This window comes from Anabrus simplex, chromosome 7, assembly GCF_040414725.1.
Source record: "Anabrus simplex isolate iqAnaSimp1 chromosome 7, ASM4041472v1, whole genome shotgun sequence".
Classification (NCBI taxonomy): Eukaryota; Metazoa; Arthropoda; class Insecta; order Orthoptera; family Tettigoniidae; genus Anabrus; species Anabrus simplex.
The window spans coordinates 188,968,775-188,982,620 of record NC_090271.1 but is presented as its reverse complement, the minus strand read 5'-3'; the positions used below and the strand labels follow the sequence as shown (position 1 = coordinate 188,982,620).

The window sequence follows — 13,846 nt, the reverse complement described above, 5'->3', positions numbered from 1 at the left end:
TTTAATAGCGATTAACTTCGTTTGTATTCTGCACTTTGCGCACATTTCTATTACTGCGATTATTGTTTACGGAAAATCCAAATTCTCGTCTCATCCTCTTAGAGCATGTAGACTACGTACAGTTTTATGTAGGATATTGACCATTTGACTTATATTCTTACAAAATTTTCAGTTTAAGAAAGATACTGTTGTTGAAGTGTAGTGTCGTGTTTCCTTGTAATGTGGTACAAACGGTGAAAGCTGCTGAATGCTGAATGCTGCTAAAGTCAACTGTTCTGCTGAAGGGGTTAGTCACCTTGCAGCTATAAAATGTAGAAATACGTTTCAACAGCGAAAAATCACTGATTATTCCAAGTAATAATTGTATTTCTACCTTGATCCGATCTAGAAAGCCAAGAATAACGGCCAGGAGGATACGTCGTGTTGACCACACGACACTTCGTAATCTGTAGGCCTTCGGGATGAGCAGCGGTCGCTTGGTAAGCCATGGCCCTTCGGGGCTGTTGTGCCATGGGGTTTGTTTTTTACTTATTTCTACGGTGAAATTTATACTAAATGATTCAGTTTGCATGATAAAATTATCTCCATAACTTAAATTTCGTGCACTGAATGATGTTTGATTATCCGAATAATCGAATATCCTAACTATATGCGGTCCCAATTGGTTCGGATAATCGACGTCATACTCTATATAATCCCTCATTCCACAGCGATATTTAAACAATAGGTAATCATATTGTTGTATCATCGTACATAAAAAATTATTCTCTTTCAACCAACACAACGAAACGGGAAGCAAAGTTGCCAACTGCTCAGTCTCAGCTTACTACGATAAGATATATGAACCCTACTGTACAGCATAGACATGAACCATTACACGCTAACAAGTAGCATAAAATTTAACTCCCATAGAAGCTCCCAACCTCTCGCTCTGAAACATTGCTTATTGCATTTTCATATTCTATTTGCCATATGTTTATCCCTTGAGAGTTGCATTTATCATATTCTTACCTATGGTCAAACTGGAATTTCTATGCCAAATTTCACTCTCACTAGTTTGTTGACTCCTGAATTATCGTGATGAATGAGGTCTATGTACAATTATTAACCTATTTCAGCCATTGTCAAATACCGGAAAGAACTAGGATGGGACATCCATATCGGGGAAGTAAACTTGGAAATGTAAAGGATAACTTTAAAAAACTGATATGACAAAAACTTGGAATATCTTGAACCAAAGTGAAAACGCTTGAGTACATGTATTAATATGTTTTACATCCCATAGAAAACCTGGCGCTCAAAATATATTTGTTAACTTTGAGTACAACTGCCATATATTTTAACTTTTGCGTTGTTCATCAGACTGTCATGAATAAACTTGTGCTTGACATAATACAGAAAATTTTGGAAGGTGAGTAAGGTCAGTAAGCTTTATAAAGTTTAATTTTATGCCTTGATTATGGCATTCATTATACACTCCGAAGTCCGAGAATTAACAATACATGTAATTTAACCATCCATCTCCTGATGTGACTTACCTGAGAAGTTAGGCATGGATGCAAAGAGGACGCCAACCTCGGCATAACTCTGGCTGTAAAGTTCTTCATGTTGACGTTTTCTGCTGCCCATGAAATGAGCTGCAACGTGTTGAGGCAGAATATTGTAGACCAGGGCCTCATTGCGCCTGCGCATGTCGGATGCCCTTTCCCGCTGCTCTTCCACCTCAGTCTTCCACAAGAACAACACTCGGAGAGCCTTCTCCATCTGCACATAATATTGATGAACAGGTTTACACTGCTGACTGGCTGATTCGCTGTTAATCATGCATGTAATTCCCTCAGCTAACTAATGAGCGAACGTGGCGGAAAGATATTCCAATAATCAATCAGGAAGTTAATGGTTCTGGTCGACTAACAGAACGTCCTTTCTCTTGTTTTGATAATTAACGATAGAGGTAGACAATTCATTCATTAGTCTGCACAGCTGATACTTTTAATTTAAATATTGTATCGCACTGTGTGATGTGATAGAGTAGCTCATTCACGGAATTTATCCGAGATTCAGGTGAAATATATATACACAAGCAAATGGAGGAAATAGTAGCTCTCCCCTTTCGGAAGTCTCCTGTTTTACTGATCATACTGCGAACGACGTCAAAAATTTGAAAAGCATTGGAAACTATTCAAGAATCAAAATATATTGCTAAGATTCAAGGGATATGCAGAAAAGCAACTATCTAGAAAGAAATACAGCAGAGTTTCTGTTTCCCCTGATTTTTAATGAAGGTAGTAGAGGAAAGAAAAGAGAAATTCGGAAAAAATTACAGTTCAAGGAGAGGAAATGAAAACGTTGAGATTTCCCGTTGATATTCGTATTTTATCTGAGTCTGTCTCGAAGAAGGAGTGCAAGAGTGTGATAAATATACTTAAAGTGGGAGTAACGGAATGCAGCTGTATAGATCCAAGTGATACAGAAAATTTATCAGAATTTGAAACAAATTCCTGAAGAAAAAACGGTGAATATTGTTATTTTAGCATTATAATAAATCCCAATATAAAATATAGACTAAGATCTTCTTAATAAAAGAAGCCCACTTACCACAAACATAGACATACATATTAAAAATCCATTCCGGCAGACTTGTGTGTAGAGTGTGACATTGCGTAGAAGTGAAACAAGGGAAATAACCGGCACAGAAAGTGGTGTTTCAGAATAATACCGAAGGTAAAATATGCATATCGTACCATAAATGAAGAGATATACAATCAGGTTTGTGAGAGCAGAACGACCGGACATAGTGTGACCAGAGAGAGGAGGAATGGTGTATGTTGGTAAAAATCTTGAGATTACACATCTAGTGGAGGTCATCACCGTGAATATGAATGTAATGTATTATAATTTCAAATTAAATATCAGTGTGCTTCTAGCTTCTTATTTTATATTTTTAATTCGGAATAAACATGAATATCAATGAAAGCATAATAAACTCTGAATTATTTATTCACTTAATTATTAACTATGTTGAATTATACCTCTGAGATAATATTAAAGTACAGTATACAAATACAACGATGAAGTACACTTCAAATGATATAAAAATTCGCTTGAGCACTAAAATTGAAATACGTTTAATAGTACACTAATTAGGCAACCACCGGGCGAGTTGGCCGTGCGCGTAGAGGCGCGCGGCTGTGAGCTTGCATCCGGGAGATAGTAGGTTCGAATCCCACTATCGGCAGCCCTGAAAATGGTTTTCCGTGGTTTCCCATTTTCACACCAGGCAAATGCTGGGGCTGTACCTTAATTAAGGCCACGGCCGCTTCCTTCCAACTCCTAGGCCTTTCCTATCCCATCGTCGCCATAAGACCTATCTGTGTCGGTGCGACGTAAAGCCCATAGCAAAAAAAAAAAAATTAGGCAACCGTAAATGTATTACTGAAGAAAGAACATATCATGGGATACAAGGAAATCATATTTTTGTGACTATTTTTTCTTTTGTACATCAGTGAGTTTATTCATTATTGCATTATGTACTTCATAGAATGAAACAACCAATTCAAAAGATTATATGCATTTAAAGACGTATTTAAAAGGCTAATTAGATTCACATAGACATAAAAAGTATGTAATTCACTGTCTGCAAACATTCAATTTCGGTAATGTTAAATCGTTTCTGGTCTCGTACTCACTGGTAATACAAGCCTTTTCTTAAATAATAACTTATTCTGTGGTCAATGGTGTGTATTTTAGAGATACTGATCAATACACATTCATACAGTACCGGTCAGAAGTTTAGGACCACGTAAAGAAATCACGAAATGTCATCTAGAACCTAAAATGTTACCACGAGATATCTGTAATTTTCTTTCTGAGCTCTCGCATCTAATAGGATATATGTCGCCTGATTTCATTGAGTGAGTCGAAATAATGTGGAAGTTATGAATTTTTAACTCTTGGACGTTCACAACAAAAGATCAACAATTTTCGTTATATAATGTACTGTACACTCTAATTGGTTGCAAGTATCACCGCGAATTTTTTTTTGTAGACTTAGAGATAGGCGGTGGCCATTTTAGTATAAATATAAAACTTCCGAAAATATGCGGCACCTTTTTTTTTGCGGGTTTTATTTTTTCTAACCAGGGCCAAAATGGTTGATTTTTCTTTGCCCTTGTCATGTATAGCCCAAGGTCTCAGGACGAGCTATCGGCATGAAACTTCTCTTCCCTGATAGTTCCATTTGCACTTTGTGGATAGCAACCAAGAACACATTTCTGATGACGATAGCTCACACTGAGACCTATGGCAATCACAAGGAAAAATGGACTATTTTAGAGTTGATTTGACAAAAGTCGGTACCGCATTTTTTCGGAATTTTTCTATTTATACAAAAATGACCCCCGACTATTGCTAAGTCTATAAAAGAATATTTTTGGTGATACTTGAAGCCGATTAGAGTACGTAGTACATAATATTTCCAAAAATGTTGACTTTCTGACGTGACCTTCCAACAGTTAAAAATGCATAACTTATACACTACTTGGCGTAAATCACTGAAATCAGGCGACGTATATCATATTAGATGCGAGAGCTCAGGAAAAAAATACAGAGGTCTAGTAGCAAAATTTTAGGTTGTAGGTGGAACTTAATGATTTTTTAATGTGGTCCTAAACTTTTGACCGGTACTGTACTTGTTTCCAGTATGAAGAGAGATAATGTGTCAATAAATATGTATAAAACAGTGTGACATAATATTGTTAAAACTCTAACATTTATCGTCCAAGAATTCCAACAATTTTTTTTTTCATGTTTTCAGAAGTATTAAAACACAGCACGTTCTACGGGCAATTAACATTACACTTCGTTACTCAGAAACCAAACCAAAGCAAAGTCATCTTTGTACAGCCCATGAAGACCCTTGGAGGCGTGGAAGGTAAAGGCTTTCACTATCTGTAACCTCGGCACATGATGGGGTAAAGTGGTTAGTTTTGCGTCTGGCCGCCTTTACCCTCAAGAATTAACCTGGTACTCATTTTTGGTAAAGGCTAATTTGACCTTAGGGCCATGTGAACCCCCGGAAGTGGAAATCACGTTTCTTAAATTTTTCGACTTCATGACGGGGAATTGAACCACGTCCTTGCGGGTGAACCGAGCACGTCTTTACCGCCTTGGCCAAGCAGCCCCAGAAACTACTGGTGGAAATATTGTGGAACTAGCCATTATGGTACAAATAAATTACAAATCGTTACAAGGAATTGTTCATTTTGAAACTAAATATATTACAATCTAAGTAATATAAATTACTTTTGTTCCAAATTTTGCTTTGATATTACGAAATATACACATTTCCGTACTGCATATAAATTAATCCTTAAAAGAAAGAAGTGACGCATTTTTATTTTTCCTGGTCGTATGAGCACATTTAAATCGGCATTTGCTAATTGCTTTCGTTCGGCACCTCATTTGCCTCGTTCTGTACGCCAGCCGTATAAGAAGCTTATTTTAACAATTAATACGTGATTCTAATGTTAGCGCTGGATTCATGTGATGTGTTTAAGTGAAGAAGTGCATTATTAATATAAACAGAAACACCCTGTCCAGGAGCCAGGTGTGATTAAAATCCTCGGTCTGGATTTGAAACAAGGTTCCTTTGAAGCTAAGTTTGCGACATTCACTGTTCCTATACCTACAAGTAACCCAGTTATGTTAGATATTTTAGTCACTGAGTAATACCTTGAGATAAAAATGTAAAACACAATTTTAAGTCATATACATAGTTCTGTGACTACTTCTAATTAATATCCGATCACTTTTGGTAACTATAGATACTCACATGCCTAGCTAGGAACGCCAGTGCCAAGGTGACGGCCAGCAGCAAGCCACACAGCGTATATTTACCAGCCGCTATGCTGTAACACACAACACACAAGTGGATCAACTATTCCCACAGAAAATACATGAGCAATGTGTAGCAAATGAGAACAGGAATCTCCAAACTGTGCAGTCGAATCTATAATCATTTTAAAAGGCCCATTAACTGAGTTCATATTTTAGACGAAACATGGTTACAAAGAACGGGAATGCAAATAATGGCTTTGTACTAATCAAAATTATAAAAATAATTTAATTTCAAAGCACTGATACCAGATCATATGTTAATTAAAGAAGAAATGATCACACGATTGGGTATTAGTAGTTTATTTCTTGCTATACTCTGCTGATGTCATTACCTTTTTCTTATGGCACACAGTCAAGTGGTACCGGTCACATCTTTGGTTGCACAAGTCGCACACACAACTGTCGCCGGGACTGTGGTAAGGTTTGTCTATACATATCTTGTGGTGGAAGCCATGAAAGGCAAATCTTGTCACTGCGTGTCTTAGTTCTTGATTTTCCTACGTTCAGTTTGTCAGTCATGGCACTCTTCTCTTAGCCGCTCTTCTCTTCAGGTGCTTCGTGTACTGCTCTGTAGATCAGTTGTGTTAAAACATTTATCATATCAATGTTAAGGAATAATAACTAAGATCAGTTGTTTTCAAAGCAAAAGATTTCCATTAAAGCACATTTGTTTAATTACTTGGCGATCTGAAATGAAATGGGACACATGAATATTTTAATAATAGGTTATCTTGCATTTAATTTATATTTGCAAAATGAATACAGTAACTAAAAGCTTTGTTAAATTCTATTTTATTTTTTCTAGTTTCTCAACATCGCAATAACGCATCTAAGGTTTTCGGCGAGGCAAGAATGGGATAGGAAAGGCAGTAGCCTTGACCATACTTATGATAATGCCGCAGCATTTGACTGGTGTGAAAATGGGTGAGATTTGAACCCACCATCTCCCGAATGCAAGCCTACAGCTACGTAACTCTAACTGAATGGTCAACTCGCCATTACTAGGTTGAAAGTTACAAAGGTCATTTCATAATTGGCATTGAAATGATAGCTAGCATTTTACGTTCTGCAATAAAATTGAAATATGTTCCTAAAGTAGGAAATAGTAAAAGACGATGTAAAAATATGTAGAGTATGCATATACAGTATATCAATAGATCCCATGTTTGTCTGCATAACCACCAGTAGTATAGCAATGTATGTTCTAAAACACCTCGTCAGCATTTTTTGTGCTGAGTCAGCACCCGAGGTCATTGACTCAGGCAAAGGACATTGACCCCATGACGTCATGACAACGTGACAGTGACGTTACGGCCACGTGCTATTGTTTGTAAACAAAGCCACGTGCTTTTGACAGCTGTCAAGATGACAGACTCTAACCTCACTTTTTTGAGCACGTGGGCGCGCCTAACCTCACTGCTGCCATCTTAACAGGTCCTAACCTTCATTTTCGTGTCATCTTGACGGGACTTAGCCACGTGCTTTTGACAAGCAGAATTTTGAGCTACCTAACCTCACTGCTGTCATCTTGACGGGACTTAGCCACGTGCAGGCGCGGAATTTTGAACGATTTCCCAACCATACTGCTGTTATCTTGACGGAACTTGGCCATGTGTCCAGGTGTCTACTCCATAAATCAGTATTGACCAGACGCAATATCTCAGCTTTTGCCTGAGTTCGAGGTTTACCCGCAGGATAATCCAGGATAACGTGGTAGATGTACTTTCTTTGCCCTAAAAGTGAAAAATGTTTTCTATCCTAACGAGAGTAAAACCTTGATATGTGCACAGTCAAACTAACTCAACGATGGGGAAAATAAAATGTACTGATTGCAAATATGATTTTTGAATCACGAGGGTCGAACTGGTATTTAAAATCTGGTTTTCTTGCGGTTTCTACCGGTAATTTTGCGAGAGATCCATTCATTATCCTATTATCCCTTCACAGAACACACATAATAAACGAAGGAATATCGATTATTGGATATCATTAGTACTGGTTCACGAAGTTCATGATCAAGACGCCCCAATGATGAACAAATGTAAATGAACAAACCAACAATAACAAAATGAAAAGTGTTATATCGAAGAAAAAATCAAAAGAAGCATACCTCATCTCCTTGGCTGAGCGTCCAGCGTTCACCATAAACAGTAGGCCTACGTAAGTCTACTCAATTTCTCCGCATTTAGACTGTCGCGACGTTATATTTCCTTTGACATTAAGCTAATAATGAAATTTATCTCACTTTCCTTCAGTTACTATGTATTCAAAGACAAGTTGAAGTGTTGGAATTTCACCTCACGAAAGTCTTCCATGGTACCAGAAATTGAGAGCTCCGGGTTGGATTCCAGGTCGAGTCGGGTATTTTGTTTGCGTATGGTAAATTCGCCCAGCTCGAGAGATGGATGTTCGTGTTCGACTTAATATATAACTCAATTAATATGCAACACATCACACTACAAAACACTGCAGGAGCACAAAACAATGAATACATCCCTCTACATAAGGTAGGCGTTAGGAGGAAAATTCAGCCGTAAAACTGGGCCAAATAAAAGAAATTGGTAGAAAGAAGAAGAAGAAGAAGAAGAAGAAGAAGGAATTGATACTCTTAATTTTGAATGTAGTAGCGCAAAACTGGTACATACTGCTCAACCCATATCAGTCCTTTAGATTCTTCGGCCCCAAAGTTCATCACCTGACAAGTCTCATATGTCCTTTTATTCTTCCTTGTATGAAATGTTGCGAAATTCCGTACTTATTATTCCATATTATGTGGCCAAATATTTAACTTCCGCTTTTTAATGGTCAGCAAGACTTTTGCCTTCTTTCCCAGTCTATCCAACACCTTGGAACCCCGGATCCTTTCCGTCCTTGAAGTACATAGTTACACAATAGAAATGATGAAGGACCATTCTTCATAGCAAATAATGGAATTATATTAATTTGTTTGCCATAGACAGCACGTAAGTCTACTCAATTTCCCCTCTTTTAGACTGTTGCGACGTTATATTTCCTTTGACATTAAGCTAATCATGAAATTTATCTTACTTTCTTTCAGCTGATATGTATTTCAAGACATGTTGAAGTGTTGGAATTTCACCTCACGAAAGTCTTCCATTGTAACAGAAACTGAACGACAACCTTAGCTATATCAACTCCACTGTCTTAAAAACAGTAGGGCATTAACAACCCGACTGAAGTCTACAAATTCAATATGAATCAGAAAAATAATGTGCGAAAGCATAAGGTCATGAAGATGTATAATTGTATAACCATTGGTGAGTTATTCAGGGTGAAATTAACAACACACGGAAGTAAGCGTATAGACTCCGGTCGCCATGCCCATGTATTTTGATTCGTCGTAATTTGGGCTGCCTGCATGCCAATTTCGACGCTTCGTTTTACTCCAAGGGATGACAGAGAAATAGGTTATTTTAATGGGTGATCCATTACTGAGTTTACTTATTTTATTGGAGAAACATCAATGTATCACCTGAAATAGTTTTCATTCCAACAAGATACGACATAGTCCTTCAAAAGTCGTAGTACCACTGCTGAATTTGAAAGATAAATTTTGGGAAGGAGAGTATGGTAATGCCGTTGCCTTGACTGTTCTAATAATAGTTATCTCAATTTTCCCAACCGTTAGATACGAGAGGAACGATAAATATTCAATCAAAAAGTGATTACATACCTTCCTCAATACTGTATTACAAGTGTCAGGCAGCATGTGCATTGCTAGAGCATTATATTATATATTAAACCAAGTTACCTCGGATATTCTCGAAGCACCGCCATTTCCTCACAGTCCAGCGCCGGTCCGATGACGAACACGTTCATGGCGCAGTGAGCAGTAGCTATGAGGATTAACAAGATCGCTTTAGCCAGGTATGACAACTGCACTGGAAGCGACGCTGCCACCAACACCAGTACACAAAAGTAGGAAAAATAGCTGGGGTAGAGGCAGACAGACCCCGGATCCACCTCTTTGACGGTACAGTTGGCAGGGGACGCCGGTGTTGTACAAGATACCTGAAATATACATATATATTTTTACTTCCACGTTCCAAATGAATTAGTTTCAAGATCGATGGTTCACAATTTGGACATTTTGGAGCAATAACGTGATTAAGTTAAAATGAACAACTCTTTATGGTTGGATCCATCCCAAAAAGAATTACCATTCAAGGATATGAATTGAAATTGAAAAAGAACGTGAATAAGTTACCGTATGCAAAATTAAGATAAATGAGTGAGGGTAAGCAAACTCCACACAAAGAACACTTTCCTAAAAATTATTATTTACTAATGAAGAATAGAATATGACTTCAGAAAATTTTCCAATAATGGATGATATTGAAATATAATAAGAGATTTCTTCTGGCGACTACTTATCGCACTCCTTCTGATGACAAAACTAACATGATAGCCAAGTATTACTGTCACCGTTTTCTCGCCAAGGCAGCTGTAGTTGTTATCCCGCTTAATTAATGTGGGAATTTGTAAATGAAACATCATGTCCGTGTGGTTCAGAAACCGCGTTCAGCTGGGAATATCACCGTTGTGGCCACAATATCAACAGTCAAGTGAAACTACAAGATCTCTCTATTTTGTTTTTGACGGAACTGCTTCAGGATATGTAAAATTTGATTTCTGCGAATCCTATTTGTGATCAGAACAAATATACAAGTTGAGATCTCTTAGTATGCATATATGCAGTACGTATGTATGGTTGTATGTATTGAACCCATAATTCTACCTTCAAGGGTTCAGTATGTATGTATGTATGTATGTATGTATGTATGTATGTATGTATGTATGTATGTATCTCTTAGTCCCGTCTCATGATATTGGGTCAGAGATGAGGCGAGATGAATTGATATGGCTTGTTTTACGGCCGGATGCCCTTCCTAAGGAGATAGTGAAGATAAAATGAATTATGGTGAATGAAATTGGGTAAGGAGGCGGAAGGAATTGACTGTGGTCTGTCAATAGGAACTGACCCAGCATTTTCCTGGAAATAAAAATGGGAAACCACAGATAAACATTCTCAGGACATCCGATGGTGGGGTTATAAACCTCGCGTGTCTCGAATGCAGACCTTCGGCTCCATAGTAATAGCGCGTTAACACACACGGCCACTCCGTTAGGTCGGTTGATATTTGTCAGTAATATTCAATAGCTGACGCAATTGTGGTGAAACTGTGTGTAATGGAAAAATTGGTTTTCGGACACCTCTTTATTGACAGCTGTAAATGATTTACGACTGAAATTTGAATGATCCATCATGAAAATTTGGTCACATTACAGCCGATAAACGTTTGATGGAAAACATACTTCTAAAGGATGACCACAATTTTTATATTAGTACTGCCACCCTTAAATAACAGTACACTGACCACAACAATAACGGTAACTTTAAAAACATGCTTGTATTTAATAATCACTGTAAGGTACAAGACATCCTCGGAAATATTCAACTTCAGGTCACTTACAATTAGTGTGACTATTTGTGGAAAGATGACGACTTAACTTTATTTAATCATACACGAACAATATTTGCAATTAACTCGGTACTTACCAATATCCAAGAGATGGAACATTTACCCTATTTCAGTTTTGACCGTATTCGTGCTCCCGTTAGCATCTTCGTGATTCATAGGCTGCGTTGATCCGTTTGTTGTGATATTTGAAATCAATTCAGGTCTAGCAATATTTTGGATCGACAGTGCAAAATTTGTCATATAGTTTATACAGTGAAATTGTGTACCCATCTTATATTACTAAAAGTTAATATTGAGATATGTATCTTACCCATTATATGGCGTGAAAATTCTTACATAATACAGAAAAAGACTGTCCCTAATTCATTAAGAGAATACCTCGTTATTGGCTGCGTGGAAACAGAAACTGTGAAAAGAATATATTTGTTCTAATAACCCTATTTTCTTATTAGTAGTAGAGACATCCGTAGGATAGCTATAGAATACATGAGAACCGAATGATATTATCGCTAGTTTCTCAAAAAGAAGTGACTGTTATTTGAATCCGGACAAAATTTAACGGGCAGAGATTTGTGGGATAAAATGGGAATGAGACTACATAATAAACAAGGAAATATAGTACCGGCCGAGTTGGCCGTGCGGTCAGGGGACACGAGGCTGTTAGCTGGCATCCAGGAGATAGTGTGTGCTGTGCGCCGAACTTTGGTGGGTTTTTCTCTAGTACAGAAAGAAGTTCCTACCAGCGCCGTATCACGTGATGATGTTGATGATGATGCTTGTTGTCTTAAGCGCCTGAGATCTGGCCCATCGATTTATGTAACTTATTAATGGAGAAGGAGTTCGAAAGAATTGTCAGCGATATTGTTTTGGAAAACATTGATCAGGGTGATGAGAAACTAACATTACATACCGCTTTTCATGAGAGTTTAATCCTGATGTAAACAAATAGGCGGAGCACTTTGCCTTTCCACGTAGACATAGACGGAGTTGACTGGAGAAGCAACAGTCGCACTCACTCGACTGTACGCGAGCTCGAAGAAAAGTAGTACAGTAGTATTTTATTTTAGTTTATTACATTTAGAGAGTTCGGAAGAGTACGTAATAAAATTAAAATACGGTTGTCATATTTACCGGCATATACATATGTTTTTTAATATAAAATAGTGATTAAATAACTAGAAATGAGGCACAAAGCGTGGTGTAATACAGGAAGTATTCTCGTAGTGAGGGAATGTCCCAAGCTGTATAGCGTAGAGATAAAGTGTTGCATCTTGCAGCAGCAGTCATTGTCAGTATTCATGGTGACAGAAATAGAGCAAGAGGTAGGACCATCGCGTGTTGTGAACCACAAAAGAGGAAAACCGCTTATAAGTGTCCATGTGTTCAATAAACTAAGTAAACAGAATCCATGTTTAGTCGTTTATTCAGAAGTTCAGATCTTCGCACTGTTGTCGTATGCGATGCGCAGCCCTATACGTCCGAACACGAGACGTTGACGGGGTGGAGGTAGGTACTACACGCTCAGCGAATCACAACTCTTTCTTTGGCGGAGGCGTGGACATACCATGTTTACACCGAAAAGACATATAGGTGTGGCAAACAGTGACTTTGAGAGTAGTTTGAAAAAAAAAGACGGATGAATGAATATACATGGTGGATGAATAATTTCACCAGAATGTTCTTCTCAGATAATGAATGTATTAACATTGTGTGTGTCTTCATGAACGTATATATACGGATAGCTTGGTGTCAGCGATCCGCATTCTGCATTTCTAATCCGCTAAAATCGCTAACAGTGCTTGGAAGTGAGTGTACCTTCTAGGACCTTTGCTTCGCTAGCCACTCCCACAACTTCGCTGCAGATATGAAGAAACGTCAACACACTCACCCGCTAGCGTTAATGACTGATCACACAAGTAATACGATACTGCAAGTAAAAGGAAGGTAGGGGACCGATATGCATGCCCGCCGAACGTGTTATTCCGCCTTTGCCTGCAAAATGAACGCAACCCGCAAAGCAAGTGTGGACAGCAACCCCATTATTATTATTATTATTATTATTATTATTATTATTATTATTATTATTATTATTATTATTATTATTATTATTATTATTATTATTATTATTATTATTATTCAGAATGGTAAACTGGATTAAAATAATTATCCATGATAATGTCCATCTATAATTACTCTTTCTAAAGTACTTCTATCGCTTGTCGGGAGGCTGATATAACTACTAAACTACTAAAGGTGGCATTGGTGGCGCAGAAATGTATATTGGGTTCCTTCGCACTTCCACTTATTTGTCTATGTTTATGAATATGAGTTTAAAAGTTCAAGCATTACTGGAAATCAAAATATAATATTAGGAACGTCGAAATGAAGTGTGAAAATTAAGCGATTACCAAATTTCAATTGTCAAATGCGAATATATCTTCTTA

General features: G+C 37.6%; 1 protein-coding gene across 1 annotated transcript in view; it reads right to left on the bottom strand.

The window, feature by feature from the left end:
- LOC136877774 (adenylate cyclase type 3-like) overlaps positions 1 to 13,846 on the bottom strand; it is a 1,080,140-nt gene that overhangs the window by 40,699 nt on the left and 1,025,595 nt on the right. Inside the window, exons 12-14 of the mRNA XM_067151981.2 lie at positions 9,671 to 9,930; positions 5,834 to 5,909; positions 1,539 to 1,764 (exon numbers count right to left, since the gene is read on the bottom strand). Of these exons, the coding sequence (XP_067008082.2) occupies positions 1,539 to 1,764; positions 5,834 to 5,909; positions 9,671 to 9,930 (562 nt within the window). The remainder of the gene's footprint in view (positions 1 to 1,538; positions 1,765 to 5,833; positions 5,910 to 9,670; positions 9,931 to 13,846) is intronic.